Raw genomic sequence first — 13272 nt, forward strand, 5'->3', positions numbered from 1 at the left:
ATGGCTGCAATAGCCAGAGCTGGGCCAAGTCGAAGCCAGGAGCTTCATCTGGGTCTTCCACATGGGTGGCATGGGCCCAAGGACTTGAGCCATCTGCTGCTGCTTTTCTAAGGAACATTATCAGTGAGCTAGATTAGAAGTGGGGCAGCCTGGACTCTTTAACTGGTACCATATGGGATGCCAGCATCACAGGCAGTGGCTTTACCCATACCGCCACAATACTGGTCCCTTGTTTAATTTGAGATGATGTTATTTGAAAGAGTTACGGAGAAAGAGAAAGACAGTGATCTTCATTTGCTGGTTCACTCCCCAGATGGCCACAACAGTCAGTGCTGAGGCCAGGCTGAAGTCAGGAGCCAGGAGTTTCTTCCAGGTCTCCCATATGGGTGGTAGGGGCCGAAGCACTTGTGACTTAGGACAGGTTCTAACTCTATTTTTCTCTTCTCTTTCTCCACCTGAAATGTGGGTTATATGTCATTCACATTTCAGGACTCGAATTGCACATGGAATTTTATCAACCAGTAAGTCCATTTTAAAAGAGTACCTTTAGTTTTTTAGGACCATTTTTCTAGGGGAATCCTAGGATTTTCTGATCATTTCAGGTAGTTATCAGACATCAGTTTACCTCCAACTTGAACTGAAGCTAAGTTTTAAATCCTTATTAGGTAATTTTGTTTCAAGTACTTTGATTTGAATACTTAAGAAGTATGGATAAGCACCTGCTTTGTGGAGCTCATCTTTTAGTAGCCGAGAGAGAAGAATTTGTGGAAGCGTCAGACATTCAGTATCAATTTTTTTTTTTTTAAGATTTTATTTTATTTGAGAGGTAGAGTTTTTCAGTATAAATTTTTATTTGAAAGGCAGAGAGACAGATCTTCCATCCACTGGTTTACTCCTCAGTTGCCCGTCTGGATCTGGGCTTGACTGAAGCAAGGACCTGAGAATTCATGTGGGAGACAGGGATTAGGCTACTTGAGCCTTCACCACTGCCTCCCCTGGTGCCATTAGCAGGAAGCCTGATATTGGAAGTGGCGTCATGACTCAAACCCCAGGCGTGGCATGTGGTCATCGCACATGGTATCTTTACTGCTGTGTCAAATGAGCACCCGAAGCTTTATCTTTTGTATGTCATTTTATAGAGGCTTTATCTGATTCTGTCATCTGTTACATTTAGATCAGTGAATCTGGCTTTGGCATGTAATTAGTGGATTTCTTTTCCTTTAAATTTAAATAAAATCAGCTTCTTTATAAACTTGAAGTTCTCTTCTAATTTTATACCATCAGATCTGTATCTGTTTAACAAGACTCTGGAGACTCTGGGTTTTTTTTTTTTTTTTTTTTTTTTTTTTTTTTTTTTTAGACTTATTTATTTATTTGAAAGGCAGAGTTGCAGAGAGGTAGAGAGAGAGAGAGATCCTCCATTCTCTGGTTCACTCCCCAAATGGCCATCTTTCACTGCTTTCCCAGGCCACAGCAGAGAGCTGGATCAGAAGTGGAGTAGCTGGGACTTGAACTGGTGCCCACATGGGATGTTGGCAGATGCAGATGGCAGCCACACCCACTACTCCACAGCACCAGCTTAGACTTTGGTTTTTGTTTCTGTTTTTCTTTCCATTTTTTTTTTCTTTTGGTGGTGGGCACTTTTGCACTATAATTTTAAAGGTATCAAGTCCTAGGCAATTTTTTCCTCCTATAATGTGTAGTGTTCTAATATAATTAATTGTAAACACTTTGCACAGTATCAAATGCAAATTGGATTTGCTTGTAAGTGAAAAATGTTGGAGTACTATTAATTGGGAGGTGCAACATGATCAAGTTTTTGCTTGTACCTATCATTCATGTCTCTGAACGTAGGAATTATCTTGTGACACTGTGGCCAGTCAGTATTTACAGAAAATTATAAATAACTCTGTTTCCAGATATTTGCAGTTCAGAGAGAAATTTCTAAATAGTTTCTTTTGGGTGGTGGTAGAATTTGTCATCAGTGTCCTCTGTGTGGATGCTTTCTGAGTGCAGGCAGAAGTGGTTTCTGTCTTCTGTCATAGCGCCTCTCAGCAGCTTCCACGTGCTGTTTTATGTAGTGTGCTGACAGTAGCCTCAGTAACCCACACTGTACTAAATGGATGAATCAACGCTAAATGTATGCCATTTTAAAAGTATATTTTTCTTGACATTCTTCTATCTTTTAAAGATATCTTCCATCTTTAAAAATATAGCAGTTTGTTATCTTAAATTTGTAATGTCAGAACTTACTAAAATATTACCTTTACAAGTATTCTATACTTGCAGGTTAACTCTTAGAGGCAAATAGGTAGTGAATGGTGGTGACTTGAATTATAGCTCCTTGGAATAACAAGCTAGGCTTTTCTAAGTATGCAAGCATGAATTGTGTTAATATATATTTGTTTTCAAAAATCATTTAAACAGACTTATCCTAGATTTAAATAGCACATAACATAGAACAACTAAAGATTATAAGCAAAAGTACTTATGTAGAGCTGAGTTAACATATTTTATTTACACCAGCAGCACTAAATTTGGTAGCTAAAGTAAATTGAGAAATTTGGTTTTTGTTTCCTTAGAAAGCATACAAAATTCATCTACAGAAAGTTTCTGCGGATGAATTCAAAAAAGAATGTATATTTTCTTAAAAGTTAAGTTGACCTACTAGTCTACTTCAATACCGTCTCTTATAGGGAAAAAAGAAGTTGAGATTCTATGCATCATAAATCTATTCTCCAAAGAATCTCACCTTTGTAATGTAGTTGGATTTTATTTTCATGTTATTTGATATCTATCTTTTTTTTTTTTAAAGATTTATTTATTTATTTGAAAGTCAGAGTTACACAGAGAGGAGAGGCAGAGAGAGAGAGTGGTCTTCCATCCTATGGTTCACTCACCAATTGGCCGCAATGGCTGGAGCTGCACTGATCTGAAGCCAGGAGCTTCTTCTGGATCTCCCACGTGGGTGCAGGGGCCATCTTCTACTGCTATCCCAGGACATAGCAGAGAGCTGGATCTGAAGTGGAGCAGCCGGGTCTCGAACTGGTGGCCATATGGGATGCCAGCACTTCAGGCCAGGGCATTAACCCGCTGCGCCACAGCACCAGCCCCTGATAAGTATCTTTCTCTTAAACTGAACTTCTTCTGGTTAGGTAGTAACTGGATTGATTTTGTTCATTCTTTCTCAGTACTAAGCAGCATACACCCAAGTGCATATGTTCACTTTTTTATTTTATAATTTTTTAATTTGAGAGTCAGAAAGAAAAATGGTTCATTTCCCAAATGCCTGCAGTGGCTAAAACCAGGAGCCAGGAATGGGTGGTGGGAATCTAACTGGTTAAGCCATTAATTGCCTCTGCCTCCCAGGATCTACATCCACAGGAGGCTGGAATCAGGAGCCAGAGCTCCAGATCAAACTCAGGTACTCCTACCTGAGATGTGGGTATCCTAATGCTGTGTTAACTACCAAGCCGAATGCCTTCCCCGCTTCACATTTTTAAAAAAATTTTATGTATTTTCGGGGTCGGGGTGGGGAGAGAAAGAGAGAAAGAGAAAGATCTATCCTCCTGTTAACTCTCCAAATGCCCACAGTAGCCAGGGCCAGATCAGGCTAAATACAGGAGCGCAGAACTCAGTGTAGGTTTCCTATACAGGACCTAAGTACTTGAACCATCATTTGTTGCCTCCCATGGTATGCAGTTAACAGGAAGCTGGAATTGGAAGTGAGGCCAAGACTCAAACTAGGCTTCTCCAGTATGGATGTGGGCATCCCAAATGGCAAATAACCGCCCTGCATTTTTTTAATGACTAAATAACTGAGCTACTATTTTCTGTCTCCACTTTGTACTGCTAATAAAAACAGCTCGGCAATATCTGGGATGTGGAATGAGGGAAAGGCTGGGTGTATTCCTTACCTCTGTTTCCATTTCCATAAGCATTGCTTTAAAACAGATTTTGTCATCTGTCCTGTTGCTTATAGGGTGCATAGTGTACATCCTGTAACTCTTGGAGGTACCTCCAAGAGAAATGTTTGTAAAAGGGAAGAGAAAGCACATGGGACTTTTTATGAATAGTTAACTAGAAACCTGTGTAAATTCAGCCTTGAGACTACCTTGGTGCGAGTTAATCACTGTTAAGTTTCTCTTCTATTCATCCAAAAACTTTTGACATGTAAACGCTTACATATTCATAGACACTAGTTTTTACACAAATGCAATCATTCTACATCTTTGGTTTTTTTTCCTTACAATGTTGAACACCTTTGTACTTCATCACATTTAATGCTGTTACATTCCTTTATCATACAAGGTATTCCATTACATATATATGTCTTAATTTAACACATTTCTTATTAATTTTTTGGTGGTATTTCCTGACTTTACCTTTAAAACAGTGCTATACTGAATACCCGTTCTCTCTCTTCCTCTATATGTCTCTCTCACACCAGTGTCATTTCTTTCAGGATAATTGGATGTTGCAGATGAAAAAACAATGCAGTTGAATTACAAATATTGGCAAAAATACACCATTTAAAACAATTGGTCATGGTAATTAGAACTCCTCAAGTCCTGGCAGAGACCTTGACCAGCAAGTCTAGATAGTCCCTGAAGGAGAAAAACTCCACAAAGAATGATGAGAGGAGAGAGAGATGTTCCATCTGCTAGTTCACTTCCCCAAAAGCCTGCAACAGCCAGGACTGGGCCAGGGCAAAGCCAGGAGTCTCCATCCAGGTCTCCCATATGGGTGACAGGGACCCAAATACTTGGCCATTATTTGCTGCCTTTCCAGGTACACTAGCAGGGCACTGGATTGGAAGTGGGGTAGCCAGGAATCAAACCACCTCTCTGAAATTGGATGCAGGCATCCCAAGCGACAGCTTTGCCTGCTGCTGCACCATGACACTTGCCCTAGAACTCAGGTTTTTATTTGCACAGTAACACTCAAAACATAACAGTCTTTCAAATTAAGTCTTTAATTTCTTTCTGCCTATGTATTATTTCCATTTCTAATTATGAATGAAAAGGTTACCTTTTGTAGTTTTTCTTAAAGATTGAAAATTCACCCAAGTTCACGTATTTTTTAATGCTTTTTACTGTAAGAATAACACTGACAATTCAAATTAAGTAGAAGATATAGTTGCTTTTGCCTTTATAAAGCGATTAAATGAGATTGGAACCTTGAATCTTCATGATCAAAAACCTTCTAGATTTGTTTGCTGCTTGAAAGCAAAATAAGCTTTAAACTATAAAATTTTGGGGCGTGTATGATTTTTTTAGTTTGTGGAGTGTGATCCTAACAAGAAAAACTTAGGATGAATAGATTACAAACTAAAATAAACAAACTATTTAAGAAAAGGGTTATTCATCAGGTACAAGGAAACTTTTAGAAATTCATGGAAAATGTGTTATGAAAAAACTGTGCATGGAGTTTCAAAAAATTTTTGCACCAAAAAACACCTTCTATTTTCCATGAACTTTATGAAGTGCCCGCATTGTTCTGAACTGAATTCATGAACTTTCCACACTCTTTGAAGGAAAGGAGGAGGAAAACTGCCAGTGTTCATAAACCTGGGAGAAAGCTAGGATTCAGCTAATGTGTTAGTGTGGTCTTACGGAATTGTCTCTTCCAGACACTCTTACACATGGAAGTACTTTACATGACAGCCCTTTGGGGGTCAACTTTAACAAATAATTTAGGCTCGTGCTCTTCTTTTTCAGCCCTGATGCTCTGATGATGTCAGGGGCAGAGCAGAACCCTCAGGAGGGAGGCAGGGTTGACACAGTGTTCCAGCGGGAGGCTGGGTTGGAACACTGCATCAGGTAAGAGTAAAACTGCACCCCTGCCTCCAGGAGGATACAGTCGTAAACCTGACGTTTGTGGGAGGGCAAGAAGCTCTCTGCGGGGGTATAAACAGAGAGCAAGGTTGAAGGAGGTGCAGTTTACTTTCAGACCAAATGCTGCTCCTCAGACTCTGGTTGTTGGTTTTTAGAACATAGGTCATTTGCTTTTTCTCCTGTCATTTGTTCTGTGTATGAAGCAGGAAAGAAGCAGTGTACAATTTTGCTGATTTATCCCAGAAATAACTTTTGAATTCTCTGCGACAAGGAGTTTTCCTACTTTTTAGTCTTGGGATGCCTTTACATTCTTAAAAACTGGGGACTCCAGGGACCACTGTTTACGAGGATTAGATCTCCAATAGCTACCCTATCATAAGTGGAAATATATATGTTTAAAAATATATTTATCAATCTGAAAAGCAGAGTTACAGAGGGGAGAGACAGAGAGAGGTCTTTCATCCATTGGTTTACTCCCAAAATGGCCTTAATGGCCAGGGCTGAGCCAGGCTGAAGCCAGGAGCCTGAAACTTCATCTGGGTCTCCTACGTGAGTGAGTGGCAGAGACCCAAGCACTTGGGCCATCATCTGCTACTTTCCCAGGCAAATTAGCAGGGAGCTGGGTCAGAAGTAGAACAGCTGAGACTTGAACCACTGCTCATATAGGATACCAGCATTGCAGGCACAAAATCAGCAATCCAGACCCCAAAATCAATACTTTTTAAAAATACTTACTACTGATTTTAAAATAGCAATAACAAACCCCTTACATACTGGCATTAATATTTTTATGAAAATGTTTGTATTTTCCAAATTAGAAATCTTATGAAAAGGGTGGTATTGGTTCACATTTTTGCAAATCTTACCATGCTTATTTATTTCCAGATTATCACTGACTGCCTTTCCACTATAGTGGCAAAATTGAGTATTTGCAACAGAGACCATACAGCCCACAGAGCCCAGAATAGTTACTGTCTGACCCTTGTGTAGGAAAAAAAGTTGCTGATACTTAAAGTACATGAAGAAAATGTAGCCTCACATAGGATAAGGAAGGCCTATTTTATAGCTTTTTCAAATTTTGTGGGTAATCTTTGGTACTGGATTAAAATACAAATGGTCATTCTTTAAGATTAGTTGCAATGTGGAAACTAAAGCCATAACAATGAATTTTTTGTACTGTTATATTATAATCCACTGGTGTATCTTATACTTTGAATATATGATTCTTCTAACACAGTACACTGGTTATTTGTTAGATAACTGCTGTTCATTAAGTTAAACCACATCTTTCAGTTATTGGGATATTTCATTATAAAATATCAAAAATGCATATAAGTATTTGTTCATATCACCACCTATCAGAGAAGTCTTGAAGTGCTAGGAAGCTCTTGAGTTTATGGACATATTTTCCCAAAATTCTGATTTTCGTTTGAAAATTGAAATGTCATTAATAACAAATAGTGAAATCATTTGTTTTCCATGAAGTGACCACCACTTAATGCATTTTTGAGAAGATACCTGTCCAGTTCCCAAGTCTGAATAATTGTAGTTTATCAACTATTCTTTTACGAAAAGTGCCATTCCAGGTAAAGTGGCCTTTTCAGCTTGTAGCTGAATGTCACAAGTACTTTTCCTTGACAACCATTGCCTTTTGATATACAGCAGATTTCCTTTATTATATTTCCCATTTTGTCATAAAAGTGTTTTTAAAAATATGGTTTTAGGGCTGAGATTTAACAAAATTAAGTTTTACTGTTTTATCATGCACAGTTCTTCAGTAAGGTCAGCCTGCATATTTATTTTTGTTCATATTACAGTAAAAAATTTATATTGTGGGATGAAGAATACAAATGAGTGTTAGTATATTTTATTGCCTTGATGCTTACTGACAACCTAGCAGTTTTATCTACCATTGCTTTTGCATCATCAATGCAAACATTAACAGAGGGGGAAAAAGGCATCACTAATATTATTACAAGAATTATTTTGATGTATCAGAGCCCCTAAAAGAGTTCTAGGAGTTCTCAGGAATGAGTCCATTGTCCACAGTTTGAGACTGCTACCCTAGGAAAATTACCATAATAATTATAAAATAAAATTATTTGGGTGAATAACATTTCACTTCTTTGCCTCAAGAGGCAGGCCCACTGTAGCTTTGTTCCAGTGAATCAGAGTCTGTCCCAAATCATAACCGCCCAAGAACAGGGTGGGGTATAGTCTGCCCTATGTTTGCCTGTGGAAGATGAGGTCCTGAGAACTGAGATCTTCAAGGCCAAACCAGAGCCCAGATTGCCCTAAGATGACGTTTGGTAGTCAGGAAATAAAATCTGGCTTTAAATAGGTTCTTTTGAAAGTTAGTCTTCCCGTAATTAACACTGTTTTAATTCTGTTTTTCTTTAAAACTCACCTGCTGTGCAGGATTTCTTAGAAACATTTCATTAACTGTTCCCTGGCAGACTTTCACTTTAAGTAAGCTGTCAAATTTATAGCCTCTGTCCTCCTTTTTTAAACTTCTTCCCCTCTGTCATTATTTGGGGAGAGAGGGCAAGATCCATAATTTTTGTTTGCTCAGAAAGCCCAAACTATCCAATGAGGAAGTTGCTGCTACTATTTATTTATTTTTAGCTGCTACTATTTATTACAAATAATATTTTTGTTGGTTTTTTAAGAGAATTAAAAGTCTTCATTTAACAGTATCTGAAGCCCTCCTACCTGTTATTGGTTCTTTACTAACCTCACAAGTTCAAAAATATTTCCTTTGTCCAGGCCAAAGACAGGAGCCTAGAACTAAACTTGGTCTCCCATGTGGGTGGTTGGGACCCAAGTACTAGAGCCATCACATGCTGCCTGCCATGGTGTGTGTTAACAGGAAGCTGGACTGAGGTTGGAACCCAGGCACTGTTACAGGATGTAGGCATCCCAGGTGGAGTCTTAATTGCTGTGCAAATGCCCACCTCTACCCTGATAGCTTTATTGAGAAGTGAAATGACTAGGAAAGAAATAGAAACAGTTCCTGATCTTAGAAAATGGCAGTTAATCAAAATGTGCAGTGTGATTTAATTATTCAGATATGATATCAGAGTAGGTAAAAAGAAAACAGTTTTGAGTCATATAACAGTGGGTTGAAGGAAGTCTTTGAGAACTTTTCAAACTATCAAAATTTGATTGTGATTTTAAAAAAATGATAGTAAAGAACTAATTTAGAGAAGTAAAACCAACTTAATAAATGGTTGAGGGCTGACGCTGTGGTGCAGTAGGTTAATCCTCTGCCTGCGTCGCCGACATCCCATATGGGTGCTGGTTCTAGTCCCAGCTGCTCCTCTTCCCATCCTGCTCTCTGCTATGGCCTGGGAAAGTAGAGGAGGATGGCCCAAGTCTTTGGGCCCCTCCACCCTCATAGGAGGTCTGGAAGAAGCTCATGGCTTCTGGCTTTAGATTGGCTCAGTTCCAGCCATTGCAGCCATTTGGGAAGTGAACTAGCAGATGGAAAACCTTTCTCTCTGTCTGTCCCTCTCACTGTCTGTAACTCTACCTCTTAAATAAATAAAATCTTATAAAAAATAAATAAATGGTTGAGTGTTAACGCTAAAACTTGGATGTATTTGTGAATAGATTGAAAGGCTGACATATATACCTTGCTAAGGTATGTTGTACAGCTATTTAGACATCTGAAAGTATAGTGCTAACATTTAATGGCAAATGTGTTTCTCATGGAGAAACTGAGGTGCTGTATTTTTTTTTATAAGATTTATTTATTTATTTGAAAGCAGAATTATAGAGAGGCAGAGAGAGAAAAAGAGAGTTCTTCCATCTGCTGGTTCACTCCCCAAACAGCTGCAACAGAGCTACGCCAGTCCAAAGCCAGGAGCCAGGAACTTCTACTGGGTCTCCTATGCGGGTACAGGGGCCCAAGGACTTTGGCCATCTTCCACTGCTTTCCCAGGCCATAGTAGAGAGCTGGATCGGAAGTGGAGCAGCCAGGACTTGAACTGGCACCCAGATGGGATGCCAACACTGCAGGCAGCAGCTTTACCTGCTAATCCACAGTGCCAGCCCCTCCACATACTTTTCAAACCGTTTTGAAGCAGTGTGCTGGATTTGTAGCTTTCTCAATGAAGTCTCTACCAGTGAGCCTAATAAAAGTTAAACTTTCATCTGGGCTCATTGACTGCTTTTTGCCCTTGGCTGGGAAGTAATGTGCTGCTTTTTGGTAATAAGTGAACTACATAGTGAAAACGTGAGTAATAAAAATAACTCAGCAACTAATTAGTGTAAATCAGCAGTTCCCAAATGAAGTATTGAGGGATTTTAATGTGATAAAAAGGATTTGTGTTTGGGAAAGACTGACTTATAGGTTATTGCCTCTGGAATGTCACAAGTTCTGTTACACAAAAGTGCATAAAGGATGCTGCTACAGGGACTTAGAGTATCCCCAACCTTCTCAGAACAGAAAGTTTAATTTTTTAAAACCATCTTACTCATTTGTATTGATTGTATGGAATATACTTTGGAAAACTGACCCAAGTCTGTCCTTTTGTCAGAAAATGATTCAAAGCAGGTGCCCTCTTGGATTTTTATTATGTATGACATTATTCTTTCTGTTGATTCCTAACTAGATTTCATTTTCATGAGGAGCTATGATTTTACATAGACAATAAGCAGTAAGAATAAGTATTCTGATTGTTAAAAACTTTCACTTTGGAAACATGAGGAAAGGAACTTCAGATTATACAGTTACTATTTGTGAGAATCATCTGTTAGGTTTTTTGGAAGTTTATGTTCTTAAACCAAAATACATTGTTTATAGAGAATTTCTCTGTTTTTAAATTGCAGACGTCGGGGATCAACCAGGTGAGGTAGGTTATTCGGGTTCTCCTGCAGAAGCGCCTCCAAGCAAGTCACCGTCAATGCCATCGCTAAACCAGACTTGGCCAGAGCTCCATCAGAGCAGTGAGGTTAGCAAAGCTTCCCTTTTCCTTTTAAAAATTAACTCTTTTAAGGTAAGAAGTTCCAAACTGGGTAACTTCAACCTATGAATCTTTGAGCATGCATGTTTAGTTCAGAGAACATGTCAAATAAAAGCGTTATAAATAAATGTAACCGTGTGACTTTTTGCGATCTTCAGAGTACATAAACTGACGGAGTTTCCACCTCTCACTCCCACTATAGCCCTGTGAGTTACAAGGGGTAGATGCATGAAGTTAACAGTAAAAGGGTAAATGATTTGGCCAAGATTTCATATCTAATGACAGGCAAGAACTAAGATTTGTACATGGGTCCTTTGATGTCTAGTCAATTGCTGTATCCACTGCGTTACACTACCTTTTAGGTCCTAAGAGCAAGGTGTGTGATAATATATTTGGAGTCTTAGCATTGAAAGTGTTAGAAAAGGTCACTAATCTGGCATCCTGAGGCCCCTCTAAACCATCATGCTTTGGAGAACACCATTTGTAAGCTACTGTTCTAGCCTGTTAGAGCAGTTTTGTAAGTGAACTAGTCATCATTTTTTTACGTTTCTATCACTTTTAGGTTGTGCTGGTAACTTTCAGAAAGAAGTTTTAAGCTACTGTGCTTTACATTTCTTGTAGCCAGAAAAGTACTGGATTAAATAGCATATCTAGTTTTGGAGAGTTGAAAAATGGAAATAGCTGGCTATTTTATGTTCTTGCTGCTGCTTTTTGACATCATAATCAAGATAACCATGTATAGGGCATTATAACATCATGCCATCCATCCTGCTATCCCATGTAAAATTGTTAATAAAAATGTTCTCCAAGAGATAGAGACTATGTCTTGAACGAAATTCCTAGTAGGTGGTATATTATGGAGAATATGGTCAGTGTTCTTGAAACTACTTTTTGTAAAAGAATTAGCAGATTGAAAGAGTATTTTTATTTCAGTGGTATCAGTTTATAAATAAAAGTAGCTTTTTCTATAAAGTATCTCAATTTTAAAACCCATGTTCAGACTGGGTCCCTTTCAAATTCTGATTTCAGTAGTTATATTTTCCCTACTTAAATACTCCTATCATGTTTTATTTTAATATCTTATAAATAACGTCATAAATGTCATAATTTTTATTTATTTTAAAGGCAGAGTTACAGAGAGGCAGAGAGAAAATACATCAGATTGTCCTACTATATCTTAATTTTCATGTTACAACTCATCTCTTAGGGAAAGTTGTTGAATGATTATCTTAGCAATTTTGCAGATAATTTTCAACAATGTGTTTATTTGCTAATATTTAATTTCTATGTGTTTTTTAAACTATTTTAAGTATTGAACTTTGAAGCATAAATTGTACACTTTCTCAAAAGTGAATTAAGTGTAGTTAGTGGGACACTCCTGTATGTATGAATATTTGTGTATATATTGTTTGATATGTAGATTTTTTTTCTTCTTCAGAGGAAAACTGGTAATTCTTAAGAACCAGATTTAAATGATAGTTTTGATATAATTTTGATATAAAAATTATATAAAAATTCTACATTATTTTACTAAAATCTCCAAAAGGAATTTACTGTAATTAACGTTTGACTTATAGTATTTCTTTGTGTACCTCTTTTTGAAGAGTAGTATTCATATCAGAATTCATCCTCTATTTATAACGCATATTCAGATGCTTGATTTGCTCTCATTGTGGCCGCATTCTGGTTTTTCTGGCATGGAGGCAGGGTGGGAGTGGGGGTGCCTGACTGGCAGTTCTGTCTTGTAGTCTGGCATGGCCTTGTTTGTAGTGCTGATTGCAAGGGTTGACTTGCTACCGATTGACATAGCTCAAACATATATTAATTCCAGAATTCTGTGCATTTTATCTCAATTATATTTTATTAAATATCTATACATGTATAAAATATATGCACGTACATAATAGAATCATCTTTCAGAGGTCGCACTGGCAAGTCATCCTGACTTGCTTTGTTTTTAACCAAAACTTTGGTTCATTAGCATCACTAAATCAACCATTACAAACCTTTACATTTTTATTTGGTAGCCATTTATACAACTTATGCTCTCTTCCTGTTTTGTGTTTTAAGGTTTGATTCCATAAGACTTTGAATCTCTTCTACAGAGATTTCAATAAATTGTTACTATGCATTTGATTGTGAAACTGACCCAGCATAGTTAAGTATAAAATGTTTCTGGAAAAATAGAAATTAGGGAATTTTGTTAGACCTGTGAAGCACAACTTGCAGTGCAACCTCTGAATGACTTTGCTAAATCTTCTCCAGTGATCTTTTACTCCATCTTTCTCATCATGCTGACTTGTCTCTCCTCTGTCTGTTCAGCAGTGGGAGACATTTAGTGAACGCTCTTCAAGCTCACAAACTCTGACCCAATTTGATTCTAACATTGCACCAGCTGATCCTGTAAGTCAATCACTTAGCTTGCTTGTTTGAAATTAATTTTATTAACCCGAATTTCCATTCATTAT

At 37.9% G+C, this 13272-nt stretch overlaps 1 protein-coding gene across 11 annotated transcripts in view; it reads left to right on the forward strand.

The window, feature by feature from the left end:
• The window catches only part of REPS1 (RALBP1 associated Eps domain containing 1), a 97261-nt gene that overhangs the window by 62622 nt on the left and 21367 nt on the right, over nt 1-13272 (forward strand). For 4 of the 11 annotated variants that reach the window (XM_051854278.2, XM_051854279.2, XM_051854282.2 and 1 more), the window contains exons 9-10: nt 10671-10792; nt 13127-13207. In XM_051854278.2, coding sequence (XP_051710238.1) covers nt 10671-10792; nt 13127-13207 — 203 coding nt within the window. The remainder of the gene's footprint in view (nt 1-10670; nt 10793-13126; nt 13208-13272) is intronic. The other 7 variants (XM_051854284.2, XM_051854283.2, XM_070073514.1 and 4 more) reach the window with 2 other exon arrangements.

This window comes from Oryctolagus cuniculus, chromosome 5 (assembly GCF_964237555.1).
Source record: "Oryctolagus cuniculus chromosome 5, mOryCun1.1, whole genome shotgun sequence".
Taxonomy (NCBI): domain Eukaryota; kingdom Metazoa; phylum Chordata; class Mammalia; order Lagomorpha; family Leporidae; genus Oryctolagus; species Oryctolagus cuniculus.